Source organism: Taurulus bubalis, assembly GCF_910589615.1.
Source record: "Taurulus bubalis genome assembly, chromosome: 18".
NCBI lineage: Eukaryota > Metazoa > Chordata > Actinopteri > Perciformes > Cottidae > Taurulus > Taurulus bubalis.
The window spans coordinates 13,434,788-13,452,918 of NC_136606.1; the positions used below are offsets into that span (position 1 = coordinate 13,434,788).

General features: G+C 40.4%; 1 protein-coding gene across 1 annotated transcript; it reads left to right on the forward strand.

Annotated features, from left to right (window-relative positions):
* Window positions 1-757: 757 nt before the first annotated feature.
* Window positions 758-13,574, forward strand: ankrd33ba (ankyrin repeat domain 33ba; the record flags this gene model as incomplete). The annotated part of the gene is made up of 6 exons (XM_079233983.1): window positions 758-1,204; window positions 10,444-10,573; window positions 10,892-11,032; window positions 11,232-11,373; window positions 12,051-12,249; window positions 13,032-13,574. The coding sequence occupies 6 exons, from the start codon at window positions 758-760 to the stop codon at window positions 13,572-13,574; spliced, it is 1,602 nt and encodes a 533-aa protein (XP_079090109.1).
* Window positions 13,575-18,131: the final 4,557 nt, after the last annotated feature.

Genomic DNA, 18,131 nt, shown 5'->3' on the forward strand with positions numbered 1-18,131 from the left:
AGAGTTGCATAATATGATGTACACTGGGATTTTACTCTAAAAGGGTTTATTTTAGTTTTTCAGTATCACTTGAAACCACAAAAACTTGAGGTAGAAAGAATGTAAATAATATAAACAGGGGAGAAGTCATGACGAATCCCATATTTATAGCTATTCTAAGAATAATAATGTTTCACTGTTGGGTTGCGTTCAGCAGAGAGATTATAATTAATCTCTAAAGAGAGAGAGAGAGAGAGAGAGAGAGAGAGAGAGAGAGAGAGGTCCCAGTCCCATCTAATCGGATTAGGCGACTATAGGTTAACATGCTGGCTCTCTCCGCCCTACATGGGACGGCCGTGTGCGCAGCACTTTTACTATCTGCTGTCGCTCCACTTTTATCTGTGTTGCTAAAACCTGAATCGTATTTTTATTTACGTGTTCTTTGACCGACCAGCTGGAACAACATCGCAACGATTTTTTCTTTTTTAGGGGTCGCGCGTAAAGAAGATTTCACTTTGTGGGGCGTTCAGGTCTCAAATATGCACAATGTCAACTCTTTAGAAAATGATATGGTAACTGCACGCGCAACATGCTGAACTAGAAGGCCTATAGCGCACCACGGGTCAAGGAGTGTCATTCAGGATCCCGATAGGCGATATAAGGGACTTTTTTTTTTTTTTAGAGCAAGCACTATAGTTTGGTTCCGCTGTTGTCTGGAGAGACAACCAGTCCCATGCCAGCGCCCCGCGTGCCAGGCTGCCCTAGGCTTCGGGGTTAGATGGTGCTGATCACGGACGACAGAGATGGAGGAGGCGTCTCGTCGGTCCGGGTTAAACAGCTCCATCAGCAGCACAAACTCGGGGGAAACATCACCCTGGTCCACCCGACTATAGTCGAGGAGCCGCTGTCCAACGCGGACGACGAGCACTATCTGGGCTCGTGCGAAGAGGACGACGACGACGACGAGGAGGAAGAAGAAGACGACAATGACTTCGAAGAAGTTGACTTTGAGGACTTGGAGGACTGTCGGAGTATCGCGTCGGACGACTCCTTCTACCCGCCGGATGATGTGTTCGCGGACTCGGAGCGCACTCCGTCTCCGGACAGCCCGCAGCCGCTGTCCTTTTTCCAGGCGTGCTGCACCAACAACGCCGCTATCGTCCGGATAATGATGCGGCATGGAGTGAAGGAGGAGGAGGTCACAGAGAAGGATAGGAATAACCGGGTATGGCACATATAGTCCGCTAGGATCACTTTGAGAACGCTAACTTCACACAAGTATGATTTAGCCACTGTAGTGGGCTACGTTTAGTCCGCTTCATCACTAAACAGACTGTGAGTTATTGTTGAAGTGTTTAGTTCAGTAAAGTTAGCTAAATTGGCTATGATTTAATGTAGTGGTTTTTTTTTTGGTTACATAATTTATGGACCAGTTATGCAGCAAGTAGGCGTATTAACTGGTCTTGCTCAGGGGCACTACATCTGTTTTGTCCAGTAGGATCAAACTGAAGCACATCTCCAGCAGGACAGCCTCCATCACCTTTAAGTCAACTTCAGTCAAAGAGCCTCAGATTCATTCAGGAGCCCTATTGCTGCAGTGTCTTAGGCATGCTCACTTCCCTGGGCCCATTCTGGCCTGTCTCACTGAACAATGATATTATGTATCCTAATTGCAACAATTAACTAACAATCATATGCATGAATCAAGCCGTTAACGATCAAATGTCCCTTCTGGCACTTCAAAAGAGAGGTGGGTTGAGTAGACTGTTTGTTACCAGGTTGCCCTTATTTTAAATTTTCCACATGTTTTCTTTATTTTCTTGGTTCGGTTCATTTTCACAAGCTCACAAGCTCACACCTTTATCCTGATTCACTTTTCATACCAAACTGGTACTTTCTGACAGGTCTTTGCATGTGTGTGTTGAGAGACCTGCAATTTTGCAAGAAGGCACAACCTCAAGCTCTATAGAAACAGTCTCACGCTTAGCAGAACACACAATCCTCTGTGTGAGAGAGAGAGAGAGAGAGAGAGAGAGAGAGAGAGAGAGAGAGAGAGAGAGTGTGTGTGTGTGTGGTCATGCAGGCCCATTCATATGTGTATGAGTGTGCATCTACATGTCTTACTCTGTAATTTGATTCCATTTGGGAGTCCGTTGGTAAACACAGTAGCTACCAGTGAGATGATGGCAACAACGTGTCTGAAAGCAATTCGAACCGTGTTAATATCACAGCCGAAGATGCATTTTAAAGCCACGATTTGCTCAATAAGAATAGTGCCTGTTCGTTGAATGATTTTGCAAACATTGATATCAATAGCAATGTGCAACCGTTTATGTGCAACTTCGATCCGTTGACTTTAAATTATATAAACTAATTAATATTTTTCACTAAAGGCAATTTATCAAAAGAGTTACTGCTTATTGGAAAATGATTGGACATCTTGTCTGCTGTGCAATCAAAGCATGTATCCCTTTATGTGTATCGCTCCACTCCTGCCAAAGCAGCCTAGGGCAAAGAGATGAATCCATAATAATGGAACGGCAGACTAGTTTTCATTCAACTGGACATTTTGCTAATAGTAATTGAATTAACTGGCAATAGACAATATGCTGAGGAGGGATCTTTGGCCTGTATTGTTGTGACTTAGAGTATTTGCTTTAATTTATTACCATTTTATTCAGAAAAGAGTTGACAACGCCCTTGTTCTCATTACCAGCAGTTTGTTTTATTCCTTCACATGTGGAGGATAACTGTAGTTTCCTCCCATTGACAACTAAAGAGCTCCAGCAGAGAAGTTCACAGTGCAATTAGTTGCTTAGGAGTCGTGCATGTTATTCACTTTCTCCTTCGAAAATGTCCCCACTCATCTGTGTATTCATATTACTGACCTTTCGACAATCGCTCACCATCTCGGCCCCTCCTTATTGCTCTGCATGTATGTAATAACCGATGAGGTCATGGGAAGGAAGAGTAGTTATGACCTCATTGGAATGTAACGATTTCTCTTCTCTTCTGTATCACATGCGCGATAGAGGGGATTCATTTGGTTGGCACACCAAAAATGCTTGGCTATAGCTTGTGTGTGTTTTGTGTGTGTGTGTGTGTGTGTGTGTGTGTGTGTGTGTGTGTGTGTGTGTGCGTGTGTGTGTGTGTGTGTGTGTGTGTGTGTGTGTGTAGCAGTGAGAACCAGTTATGTGTTTGCATACATAACCAGGATGTGCGCAAGCGCATTCACCATTTGCTTTGCGATGCCCCGTGACTTCAGGGATGTGCAAGAACCCAGACACAATGCAGTTTAGACAACCCTTCTATTAGAAACACGTGTTGGTATGAATCTGTTAAGCTCATTAGTGCTCGTGTGTATGTGTTCAACATCCTGACACAGACGTCAACATCCTAACACAGCAGAAAGCCGGACAATGTGATTTGAAGACAGAGGGGTGTTACATCCCAGACTTGAATTTGATATTTTGGAGAGCTAAAAAGGCTCTTGAGACACAGAAAAGGTCGTACATTTGCATGGTCCAGCCAAATTATTTGAGACACACATAATACTTTGTTGCCTCTGTTTTCCGTGGTTCTCTTCAACAAGGAAGTCAGAGGTCAGGTTCAGCTGCAGCATGGCAGCCGTGAACCCATATAAACTATACACTATAGTATGACTTTTTTGTGATATGTTTTATGACATATAATAATACCATGACTTTATTATGAGATCTTTATGACATAGATAAATCCACATTAAATGTTAATTTAAATGTATGACTATTACTTTTTTATCATACTATACTATGACTTTACTATGACATTTTATGTTACCTTTACCCATTTATTATGGCATACTATACATCATTTTTTGTGACATTTTAGAATACTATGTTATGACTTTGAAATCATTATTTTATGTCTTACTAAACAATGACTGTCAATGACATTTTTACTACACTTTGACTATATTATGACATTTGTATGCCTAACTACACAATTACTTTATTATGACATTTTTGAGTTACTTTCTTTTTCCGTCATAATTACTTTTTTAGGATATTTTATGGCATACTCTCTGTAAAGGCAGATCCTGGAGACATCTTCATTCTTTGTATCTAATATTGTCACATCGGACACATATAACATAATATAACATTTAATGGCACACTATGCTGCAACCTTTTACTATTTTTGATGTCATACTTTATTATGACTTCCTATGAAATTTTCATTAAAATACTTTGACTTTTTTATGCCACACTATACTATGATTTGTATGATGGCATACTAGTTTGCCCATAAGAGATTGACCTTTAGGCCGAGGTTAATGGTAGTATTACATTCACTGTCTGCTGCATAGAAAAACAAGTTAATGTTTAAGAGATGTGGGTAACATAAGATATGATATGTGTGTTTTGATATCACATGACAAACAGTAACGGTGGAATGTTTTTTCCAACGAAGCATTCGCAAAGGTCTGTTTGGCTCTTTGGTTTATAGCCAACACATAATTAAATCACATTAATATGATGTAACATGATGAAAAGTTAAGCGAACATCAACAATCCCTCCTGTTGACAAAATACCTGCATCATGGCAAGGATTAAGACAAGCTGACAGGGGTCAGATAGGCTCAAGCAACATTTTGCACAACGTGTGTCATAACAGAAAAGATAACAAATGTTTCAAAGGAATGCAAAGTCAATTTGATAACATGACCTATCGATCTACATTGAGCAGTACAACCCTACACTTTTTGTAAATGTTCCCTGGCAATTTAAGAATAAGTTTGAAATCTTATGAGAAGGCTTGTGCAGCTTAATATATATATATATATATATATGTATATACAAAATACTAAATAAATAAAACATTATTTCCACTGCCAAGCTTGCGTGGTGAAACTTGATTAACTGTAATCATGATCACAACATAATAAACCAGCAACAAACAAACAGTGTCCGTCCTCTGCACCCTCAGACGACTGAGAAACCATGTTTCAACTAACACAGCCTGAAGGCTAAATATAGCAAGGAACTTAATGCCATTATGTAGGTGATAAGTATGTGTGTTTGATTTTCATTCTATATGATTACGAGACAGTAATTATATGTTGTCAGTGTCAGAATCCCGAATCAGTGTTATGACTTTGATAGCGGATGTGTTGGATGACATTTACACAAACCATTGGTATTGTGTTTTCAAAAGTAAAAGATAAATGCAAGTCAGTAAACATCAGGATTATAGGTTAATATACGTATATTAATATATCAATATCATCAGGCAACTCTGACGTTGTTTAGGACAGTGTGTGTTGTCATGCTCGCATGAAAACTCAATAAATATGCAAGCACACACACACACACACACACACACACACACACACACACACACACACACACACACACACACACACACACACACACACACACACACACACACATAATTCAATCAATTTAAATGAGGCCACCCTGCTTGACTGTTATCCGCCCTCTCTCTCTCTCTCTCTCTCTCACACACACACACACACACACACACACACACACACACGCACACACACACTCACTCACATACTCCTCCTGTAGAACACAATCAAACTTTCCAAATAGGTTGAGATCTTTTGACAAACAAGGACAGATACACAGCAATTTAGGTGACAGGCAACAAAGTCAACCAAAGAGTGTTTCAGACAGGCAGACCAACACACATCAACTATCAGGGCAACAGAGAGAGAGAGAGGGAGAGGGAGAGAGAGAGAATTTGGCACTGCAGATGGTAGTGAGCATGATGCTGCTAGCAAATACAGATGAGTGGAAAAATCAAAGCGACAGTCATACACATCTGATTTGATACAGCCATGTGAACACAGTTAACAGGGAGGCTATTGACAGAAACAGGCCCAGTATGTCTGTGTAAGTGCTTCTGGTGTATGTGATTGAGTGCGGTCTAGAGTGTATTTGGCCGTGTGTGTGTGTTCTTGCAGACAAAAAATGGACTGTAAAATACCAAAAGAGTGTAGCGTTTTATCCTTGGTTTATGCCGGCTGCAGAGATATTGGTTGTCTGCCGGGTAGATGATTTGCAAAATTTAGCTTTGAGGCGTAGCTTCGAAAAAAATACAGTGTGGGTAAGTCCATTTTTAGCAAACAAGAAGGAAACAAGAAGGAAGTTTGATTAGGTTTATTGAAGACCCACAAGGGAAGCAGACTCTTGGTTGCTCTAGCGTGGAGGGCTAATCCTTGACATTATTAAACAGGTTTCTGCTTGGCGGTGGACACTATCCTCGTTGTTTCTGTGTTTGTGATAATGCTGCAACACTTTTCATGAAATGTTATTCGCCAATTTCCAGGGCATAAAGAGGCAGTTCATAATAAGGATAAGGACATAGCTAATATTGTATTAGTTACATCAATTTGAAAACCTACTCTAAGCAAAACATTGCAAATTGATTATTGGTTACAAACTACTTACAGTAAACAAAAACGTAATTATTCCGGATCCTCTTTTATTTCAGTGCCAGCTGAAGTCAATACATTCAACCATACTTTTCTGGAGATGCTATTGCAAACATGTACTTTGGTTACGCTTTACATGCTTTGATTAGGAAGTAATAACACAGTTGAGCTGGGAATAGCTGTAGGTATTGTGTCTATGAGGAACCTTAAGGGTTTCATTGGGTATCGTGTCATACTCACTGAAGCCAATTATTACAGCACTCTCACATCAACTGTAGATGCACAGTTACGACTCCCTCCCCCTCTCTCTGTGTCGCTGACTGATACGGCTAAGCCTTTCTATTCCAAGCTCTGGATATTCCCCAGATTACTTTGCGTGTGTGTGTGTGCGTGCATGCGTGTGCATGTTTGTTTGTGTTTGTGTGTGTGTGTGTGTGTGTGTGTGTGTGTGTGTGTGTGTGTGTGTGTGTGCGCGCTTGTGTCTTTGTCTGTGTATCTATATTGGCTAATAATAAGTTGACCAGGATTTGTGTGTCAGTGTTCAGACAGCATTAAAACCAACTGACCTTGATTGCAAATAGAAGCTTTTGTTAAATTCAACTCAACTTGGTTTGTTATGATATATGTACTTATTAGGACAAAATTGGCACTTGCAAAAATACATTTGAATTTTAAACTCAACAGAATGAAGAATCCTCCCAAATTGTTGAATGTTTTGAAGAGATAGACATCTTAAATTGCTAGTGTTTAGATAGCTATGTGAAAAAAGTATGCTTTGTGTCCACATACATGGCCCATATGAAGAAATGTCTACCATATATATATATATATATATATATATATATATATATATATATATATATATATATATATATATATATAATGTGTTAGTGTAAGTATCAAGAGATAAAATATCACTCAACACCACAGGCCATTTTGGCTTCAAACGTAACCTAATGCTACTTTGTACTTAACTTTACAAGCTATTCTAAAAGTAAATGTCAAGAAAAACTCCACTTTCATGAAAGGGAAGTTTTGGAGGTAAAAATAAACTCAATTTATTAGAGCAGCTACGATCCAGTGTAATGGGACAGAGGAGATTACAGTCAGGGAGGGCATATGTCTGCGTCCATCAGAATAAAGTAATGAAAGCTTTAACATTGCCATAGTGTGCATCTTCATTTGGCCTACATACAAAAGACATAATCCTCGCCAAAACCATCGGTGAGGATTTTGATCTCTGTCGTAATCAAAGGCTCACTTTACACTTTTCTGAATCTCACACACATGCATGCACTGCACACACACTCACCCATCCCTGGAAGTGCCTCTCTAGATTGTTTCAGGCTTGTTGAGCTCCCTGGTAGTGTTGTTATTTTTATCCCTTTAGCCTCACATTTAATCATTGAGTGGGTAATATTGTGTAGCACATGATTGCCTTTTCTCGATTCATGTGCATCTCTTCAATTGCATGTGTGTGTGTGTGTGTGTGTGTGTGTGTGTGTGTGTGTGTGTGTGTGTGTGTGTGTGTGTGTGTATATTTTGCTGGTGCTCTTCGCTCAAATCTTTCTGTCACCTACATTACCCGCAGCCTCTGGTTAAGTGCCTCAGAGCCCAATAGATGTAACCAATATTCCAGATAGGGATGTGTTGAGCAGAAAACTAAAGCCGGGGAGAAAAGGATGAAAAAAAAGAAGTTTAATGCTTATGTGTGATTGTGCGTGTTTGAGAAAAAGGTTCACAGAGAAAATAGGACATTGCCAGACAACTGAGATTGCTCCAGACATGCTGCAGGGTATGCTGCTAAAGTACAGCACAGCAAGGCATGAGGCTTGCCAAGAATGTGTGTGTGTGTGTGTGTGTGTGTGTGTGTGTGTGTGTGTGTGTGTGTGTGTGTGTGTGTGTGTGTGTGTGTGTGTGTGTGCGTGTGTGAGAGAGAGAGAGAGAGAGAGAGAGACAAGGTCAACATGCATGTGTCTAACCAGATAAAGCAATCTGGAGCTGTGCCAGTGTAAGGGAACTTCTTCCAGACAATCCATCAGTTACTCTGCAGGGCCTCTGTCCACCTCACCTCTCACTATACTACAGCACCAATCTGACTACATCTCCAGCCGGCTGACAGCCGGGCTTGTTTCAGCCAAAGGTGTAAATTCAGTTTGTCTTACAGGTGAAAAAAACATTTACTGCACAGCCTGTCCTGCAGACTAAACCTGTCTGATACAGATTAATGAAAATAAGGGCGGGAAATGTGACTGTTTGATTGGTCACATGTCAATGTGACATTAGCGACATAGTCTTGATCCTGGTTAATTAAGGATGATTGAAACATGCTGCAACTGGATCAAAAGATTGATGTAGGTGTTTTGCATGAGGTTTTTTATATTTTGACTTTGATGAGTGGCAATATTTCAGATCCAGTATGTGGAAATGCACATTTAACTCTATTGTACACCTTGTCAGTATAATGTCTGTGTGTTTATGTGTGTGTGTGTGTTTATGTGTGTGTGTTTATGTGTGTGTGTGTGTGTGTGTGTGTGTGTGTGTGTTGTAGGTACATATGGGGATGGTTGTCAATACACCTTCAGGCCCTCTCTGTACTAATCTTCAGTCATTATATGTATTCATTTCACGGTGACAGAACTTTTGATCACATTCACAGCAGAGTTTGAGAGAATAATTTGCGGGAGTAACACGGTGTGCTCGTGTCGAGAGGTGCAAGGCATCAAGTAGGTTTTATGAAGGGAACATCATGTCACAGAAGAAGGTTCACGAATTAAGTCTGCTCAAGGAATATCAAATGTGGAACAAATTGTAACAACTTACCTCAACATTATAATACTTGCCGCTTTCCAGCAAAGTTTAAATGGATTTACAAAGTCTGATTAATAACCCTTCATGGCAAAGGTGATAGTAGTTGCTGTAAAACTTTCACTATGCCACATGCTGTTATGTACAGTGTGACATGATACTTACTTTTATTTGAGCAAAGTTCATTAAATCTATAATTTACTGTTTTTAATGAAGATCTCATCAAATTCACAGTTTTTCAAGATGTCTAGAAACTGTTTTAACATCAAGAATATCATTTATTTTAGTTCCATTTGAAGGCACATTTAAATGTAGTACATGTGAGCTTCATGCCTTTGATGGAACAAAACAGAAGACACCTGGGATGACAAATATACAAATGTATGTCGCTACAGGTGTGTTTTCAAGATCTAAGTAATTTTCCTAGTCACATTTATCTCATCACATTCATCCTATCATTTACTGTGATCGACTTATCTGTGAATTCTGGCTTCCTGTATGAAAGCTTGGCATTTATCCACCTGTGCTGTGAGTGAACGTGAAAGACATCTCTTTCTAACAGAAATATTTGATGTATATATGTATAAACACACTGTGTGTACATGATATGTCAACTGAGCACTCTGTGTTCCAAAATGCAGCTTGCAGCTTCCCCTCTCCATGTCTCCTCTGGTGGTAAACGTGTTTGTCTTGGCTAGTGAAGTGTGCACCTTCCGGAAAGTACCAAAGTTTTCCAGGAGTTTTACAGAACTCCCGAAGACTCACACTCGCAGACTAACATTTACATAATATGTCCACACACATGAAAGGGTTCTTATTTCGGCATGAACGCACAAGAGCACACAACATCACGAGACGGGGAGTCAGCTTGTTTTTACACACAGTTCAAGACGGTTCAGTTCTCAAATTAAAAGACAACAGATGTCACATTTTGTTAAAGATATTAGTTTGGAAAGATGCACGGAGGTCTCCTGGTCTTGTGGGTTTCTACCAGTTAGCAACCTCCGGTTCTGAAAAGTGAAGCCAATGCAGAAATGCTTTAAACGTGCATTCTTTCTAATGGCCATGAAGGGGCGACTCCTCTGGTTACAAAGATAAGTCTGATTGTAGAAGTCAAAAAGAAAATTACTCTTATTTTTATTTCATATCAGTCTATACATTATTTTGCATATTATATATACCCTTAACTCCTCTCCTGTCACTTTTTGTCTCAGATAGGGCTGCTGGTCGCATGTTACCAAGGTTTTGTGGACGTCGTCATAGCGCTGTCTCAGTGTCCGTATCTGGATGTCAACTGGCAGGACAGCGAGGGAAACACAGCTCTCATCACAGCTGCTCAAGCAGGTAACACACACACACACACACACACACACACACACACACACACACACACACACACACACACAGAAGTAGTATATCAGTGAAATACACACAGGAGGCTCTGCAAGGCTGTTTCAGAGCACTGTTGTACACATGCGTGTACAGATACATGTTTTTTGAAACAGAAGCGATGAGCGTGTTGTGTGAGAGAACATCAGGACCAGCAGGTGGATCTCGCTTCTCCTAAATATGATAGACAAGTGCAAATGCTTTAGCAGCTCTCATCTACGTTGTGATTGCAGACTGTTATAATTTACGGTAACAACCTCTCTATTCTTCCAGGCCACATAACAATCACCAACTATCTGCTGAACTACTACTCTGGGTTGGACATCGAGAGGAGAAACTGCCACGGCTTCACCGCTCTGATGAAAGCTGCCATTCAGGGCCGGGTGGAATGTGTGCGCTCGCTCATGATGGCAGGTGAAGAGAAATGTGTCTGCTTACACTGCATTTACAAAACTCTTTAGCAATCAGAAAGGAGGCTATGTGTTGATGTCATACTCGCCTCTAGTTACAATTTCCAACATGTATTTCTTTGTCATTTGTTGCACTCATTACACATCTGTAAACAGGCTCTGTCTTTGGCATATTTAACCTTCTTTTTGTGTGTCACCCCCAGGAGCTACCCTGAATGCCAGGGACGTCGGCCGCCACTTCACTGCCAGGGAGTGGGCCTTCTTTACGGGCCGTTATGAAACTGCCTGGGTGATGACGCGCCTGATGGAACGGCCCTGCCCGCACCAGTACTGTGATACATATAGGTAAACTCATAGCTGGCTCACATTATTTCTCTGTATGCCTGTCGGTCACGGACAATATCATAAACCAATATCCGAAGAGGTGGTGTAGCGTTCTAGCTATACAGTTCCATAGTCATCTTTCACTTTCTTTTCTGACTAGATTATATTATATTACATTAGATATTCCTTTATTAGTCCTGCAGTGGGGACATTTGCAGGATTACAGCAGTAAATGTGTAAAGTGCACACAAGATATATAATAAAATAAAAATAAATTAAAAAAAGTAATATAAATAAACAGTAAAACAGTAATAAAAACAGTAAATAATGCACAATAACAATATTATATACAGAGACAGAATAAAATGTCCTTATATTGCAAAGTTGAGGTGGTTAAAGTGACCAAAGTGATTGAAGTGTTTACTTATCTGATGCAAGACACGGGTAACTTAGGAAAAAGGTCAACGGAAATAATTCTGTGTAAGATAGAAGGAGGCTCAGTGCAAGTGGCCAAAGTGGCAGGACTAACTGAATACAATACATACATACAATACTATACATCCAACAACTCAGACGTAGCCTTGAGAGAGTCTTTGACTTACTACATGATGGTCTTTGACTTATTTCATAATAGTCACTTCATGAGTAAACCCTACCTGCTGCTGTGCAGTGGATTTATATCCAATGTGTTCTCCCAGTCTAGAGTGGCCCCCACTGGCATCGCTGGCAGCCAAAGCCCAGGAGCCCCGCGGCTGTTTGAAGCGTCTGTCTGACACCGTGCGCAACATCTTCAACATCTCGAATGTCACCAACCCTGAGGACCAAGGGGTTATCGACCACATGGTTTCTATAACAACTGCCATGCGGAGCCCAGTCATTGCTGTGGCATGCCACACAGTAAGTCATTAGGCTCTAGATCATGTGTACTCTTCATTATCCAGGTATTCATTAATCAGCATTGAACAATCAGCATTGAACAGTGTCCCACCAGATCAATCAACCCCAACCCACATGTCCCTCACACCAACAAGCATTTTGCAAATGTAAGCAGAGATAAGGTTAGGCAGGAGACTACTCTTTGTGGTTAAGATTGTTTTTAAAGCCACTCTCCTCTGCATTGTTCCAGTGTTTGTACACACTCAGCATAGTTGGAGATAGCAGAGCTCCCTTTCTTATCTTCAGATGGAGCCAAATATTCTTGTACAAAGTGGAAATCACCTTCCACTGACTCAAACTGTGACTAAATAGTCAATATTTGTGTATTTCTTGTATCAGCAAACAAATTACTTCTCTTATTGTTCTTATTAAGTAGAAGAATAAAGTAGTAGTATCGCTGCTGTTTCATAGAATCAATGTGCAAATAAACTAAGGAAAATATTGTGGTAATGATGCTCTTAAAGGATAAATCTGGCGCTAATTTATCTTTGATTTAATCAACAGATTCTCTGCTTTTTCACGGGATTTGCACATAATAATTAAAGGATATAATTAACGGCAGCCTTATCAGATAAGCAGGTTATTCATGCAAGATTACCACAACTGCAACAGGGCAAACAAAAGAGAAACTGAGCACAGCATTTTGTTTTATAAAAAACAGAATTCCACAATTATCACTTCTACTATTGCTATGAATACTGATGTTATAATGAGTAATACGAGGCTGTTGATTTTTGCTTCAGGTGTGTCCAGACAGCCTCCCAAGTGTGGGGAAACGGCGTTACGCAGTCCCTGAGATCATCCGCCAGCAGCGCGCCAAGGAGCTCCGCTCCGTCAACCCCGACAGGGTGGACAGCCACCTCAAACTCTTCCAGAACTCCCGGGTCACTCTGGTGGCCAAGAACACAGCGGACCGCCGGGCCAGCCTTCAGCCCCAGAGCCTGGTGCCTCGACACAGGAGCTCCAGCCTGACCACGGTGGCTTATAACGAGGCCCTGGAGCTGCGGAGAACCAGCCTGTTGCCCGTGCACATGGTGCTGAGGAGGAGCAGCGTCAGGCCGGGGTTCAGCATTCCCAAAGTGAGGGTCTCCAAGGCCCCCGTGCCCACTTATGAACCAGAGAAGATACGGAGGAAGAGCAGCTGCAAAGATGGAGGGGGGCACCTGTTGCAGCTACCAAAGTGGCGGTACAAGGAGCTAAAAGAAGAAAGGAGGAAAGCGGAGGAGGCCGAGAGGAGGCGGCTGGAGGCTGTAACCAAGAGACACCTCGCTGGAAAGAGGAAATAATATTGCCTCAGAAAAATCCTACAAAAGACTATTACGTTTTAATATTTTTCTACAAGATGTGTTCCTAAAAGAGGACAAAAGACTGAAGGCTGCAAGGGGGATCCAAGTTGGACTAAATGTCTGCCGCAGCTTTGACAGCATTCAACGAAAAAATCAGGGGATTTGATACTTGAAATGTTTTTAATTAACTTATTTTTCATATTTATTGCTTTTTGATGGATGGCCTAGTTTATATTGGATCAAGCTTTGGATGTTCAAGAAAGCAGTGTTTGTTTTACAGTGAGTTTAACTGTGTTGGAGTAGAGGATACTTATTGACACCAATTCTCTCAAACTGTAACCACAGAAGAACTGTATTCATCTACCTGCCTAAACATTTCAAGCAAGTTATTAAAGATGTTATGGGATGTTTTTAAATTATTCAGTGGAGAATACCAATAGGTGTGTCATATTGATTTTGACTGAGAAAGCTAAACATAAGCTTCTATAAATGATAATGGCATTTGACAGCAATATTTAGATGTTTTTTGTTCTGCTTTATAATGACTAACCCATGAATGTATTTACATATACATTTTATATTTGAGATGTTCATGCTTTTTTGATGAGAAACCTTTTATTTTTTATTAAATATAGACATTTTCACATTCTGATATATAAAAATCTATGTTTTCTAGTCTTAACGCTCGAGACCAAGAATGAAATGTGAAGCACTAATGTGATGTGACACTTACATCTCAAATGTTTACATTGCAAAACCCCATTCATTACGCTGAATGCGACTCTGAGATTGAATTTGGTGTGTACAGAGTATGGATGACGTGTACAAAATAAATACTTCTGCTGACGATGGATGTAATTGTGATTGAGCCAAATATTGATGCTTTATTACAGTTATAATTTGAAATGCCTCCAATATGTTCTGTTGGAAAGTGAATAACAAAATGATGAGATTCATTTGTTTTACTCTCAAATATTTTAGCAACAGGTGCACGTGTTTAATCTATTAGCAATCGCAGAAGGGTGAGCCATGGCCAATGTGACAGTATAAGTAGGATTTGAATGATAATCCCAAACATATGGACCCATTATAGAGCCAGTTTTAACATTAGACCAGTGAAAATAATGGCTGAGTTTAAAACACACAGAGCCACGGGCACAGCAGAGATATTGTCAGGATTTTCAGAGCACAATTTCACGGCCCTAACTCCTCATGGCTATTCCACAAGTGTCATCCACAAGTGTGCGTCTAATATACATGGTGATGAGTTGCTAAGGGGTTACAAGGGCAGCAACATAATTTCTCCAAATAAACTTCATTGGCTTCAGCATGGCAAAGTGCTTAGATACTGCACAGAGGAAGTCATTTAAAGCTGACAAGCGATGACCAAACTGCAGTGAGTTATGCATTTAAACTGCAAGCGGTCGCTGGATTAACACATTAGCATCGACCTCAGAAAATGTTTCAGATGAAAATGGCTTTATGCTGGCAATGCAGTATCATGGCCAACAATGTCCACAGTTTTCAGTTTGTTATGAGGCCATGAATAAAAACTACATTAATTTGGAATGGACTTCTCTGTTAGTGCTTTGTGATTCGGCGTGGAGCATTTTCCCAAGGCTTCTGCAGGATTGCTGTAAACTGGAGATCATTTTCTGAAATGAGATACCTTCGAATGCATCACATACTTATATTTATGACAGGACATTGTATTCTGGCTTCTTTTTGTTTATGTTTTTATCATCTATCACAATTTCCCTCATACAGAGTGTGGAGGAATGCACATTAGTGGGTTGTGTGTGTGTGTGTGTGTGTGTGTGTGTGTGTGTGTGTGTGTGTGTGTGTGTGTGTGGGGGTGGGAGAGAGAGACAAAACCTATTAGCCCCGAATGCATCAGATAATATTTAGGTCATGGTTGTAGCTCAAACAGCTGTTGGCTTAGATTGTAACCTGAGATTATGAGGCGCTACAGGCTTGGTCAGCGATTCCCGTCCGGCCCTCCTCCCACACTCTGACCCACATCCCTCGTAGAAATTTAGCAGTGGTCAAATCAACAGGTCACTATCCACTAATAGTATGGCAGCTATTATGTCATGTCGGGATGCTACAGGCTGGGATTCAAACAGGATGTCCTGATTCCAGATCAGCGCTAAACAGTGCTTGTGTCAAACCCAAAAATTGTTGGGGGAATTCTTAGTTGGGGCCCTCTGCTGGTCGGTCTTAGTGAAACACTAAATAAACAATGATGTCATCATATCACATATAACTATTGCATTGTTATTAATTCATTACATGATTATTTTTTTATATGTCACCTTTATTGAACTAATAACTGGGTGCAATAATTGGGTGATTAAATTTGCAGGTGGCTTTTTAGATTATTATAATATTGCTGCCTCATAGGTTATGTGATCTGGGCGGTTATTACATTGTCACTACAGATAGTTGTCAAATCTTAAATATGATTATTTGAATAAAAATAAAAATAAAAAAAGATGTATAGATGTGCCATGAAATTATCAAGAAGTAGCATGAAGCAATCTGTGTGTAGCTGATTTTAAGTGCTACTAGGCAGCTGAAAAGAAAATTATAATTGATTTAATTATTTAATTTCTCTCAAGAAAATGTGATGCTATTCGTAAACAATGCATGCTCAAACATATTATCCTTCTGGTCACAATGACTTTGACTCTTATATTTTCTCAGGCTTAGCAAGAGTGTAATCTTCCCCGTGCTCAAGGTATGAGAGCCAGATCATTTGAATTTCTTTTTTTTAAGTATTCTGTGAAATGATACTCTGATGCAATCAAGGATAAAGTAGGCCCCTCTTAATGAATTCCATTTCTGAAAAGCTGAAAAAGTATGAATAAATGAAAATGTCTCACAATTAAATCAGCATCAAAATGATCTCCAATGTGTGAACTAAAAATGAACCGCAAGTGGCGGTGCGATCACTGATAACAAGTGAGGAAAACTTGGCAGAGAGCAGCTCTCTTACAGGAAAAAAAAATCTTCTCCCAAGAGTTTTGATGACACCAAACCTAATAAAAAGTACTGCATTTTTCTGTTAGACATGTCCAGGAACGACACTACAGAAAATAGGTTAGTTTTACATAAAATCCTGTCAATGCTGTTTGAAAAGTAACACCCATAGTATAATTTGATGCTTGGAATATAAAAAAGAAAGAAAATTGGAAGAGAAAGTAGTTTGGTTTTGGTGAATTTGTGCATTTGTAATTTCAATCTTGTTGCCTTACCAAAACGGTCCTGACCTAAATGACTGAAATACCCCTTTCTCCCACTGCTGCCTGTTGACTGATAAACCGTAGCATTGGTGAAAGGCTTTCAGGTGGCTTCGTCAGAGAAAGGACCCGTCTCAACTAGCTGAAGCCAGTTTTAATGTTCCTCAGGACCTCGGGCTAACAGCTGGTGGTGTGTACTCAGGGATAATAAAGTGGTTTGAAATGAGGACTTGGTGCTGAGGGTAAAGTGCCTTAAACTATAACCGTGGCTGGAAGAAAACAAACTATAAAAGCATGATTCTCTCCTAAATATATCCACAGAGAAGGCTGTGCCTTGCTCATGGGTAATTGTTTGCTGTTACTTGCCACCAGTACCAACCAGAACAGACCTCTTCAATGAGACGATCTACCTGCTTAACAAAGACTTTGTGTGAAAAGCTGAACCTACATTCCCATTATTTAGTATTTAATAGACGTCAATTAATAAGGTAAATTTAAATAGACAATTTAATTAAACTAAATGCGTACTCTAAAGCACTTTTGCAGTACCTTGATAGACAGCTTAGTTTCTACGGGTTTTACAGGTAAAGAATTCTTTACAGTGTCACTAATACCGACTTAATGTTAACTAGCTATACTAGCAATGACATGCTATACTTTTAAAATGCATTTTCTGAGTATTTAGGAATACATATTGATCCAATGTACCTTTGTCATATACTCATACAACCAGAGATGCCTGAGCACGGCAGTATAATAGTATAATGCATTTTTAGCAGTGAGTCGCTCCCGTTCTGTTCTCCCAGTCAGTCTAATGCGGCATGGCAGGGGATGAGAGTTATGCCACATTGAGAGAACTATATAAAACCATGGAGAGTCAAGGAGATTGTGTCTGCTTTAATGGGGTGTTACAGCCTGCTGACAGAGGCTCGTACCAACTAAGCCTGCACTGGCTGGTTTATTGGGCTAACATAAACTGACAGAACACCTGGTTGCAGATGCTTGTGTAAAGATGGATTACACGCACTAACACCTGGTGCACGCCGTCTGAGAGAGAGAGAGAGAGAGAGAGAGAGAGAGAGAGAGAGAGAGAGAGAGAGAGAGAGAGAGAGAGAGAGAGCTCTTGGAGAGATGCTTCTGTTTCATTTCAAAACACCACCTGAGCCTTAATCCCTCAGCGCTAATTTACCACGGGATGCTCAAACACTCTCTCTAAGGTACAGGACACAATCAGTCAAGTAGGACTACTTTGAACCCGAGAGCTCTGTCGGTCGCCTTCTCCAGCACTGATCTGGAAAATCATTTATACGTGACA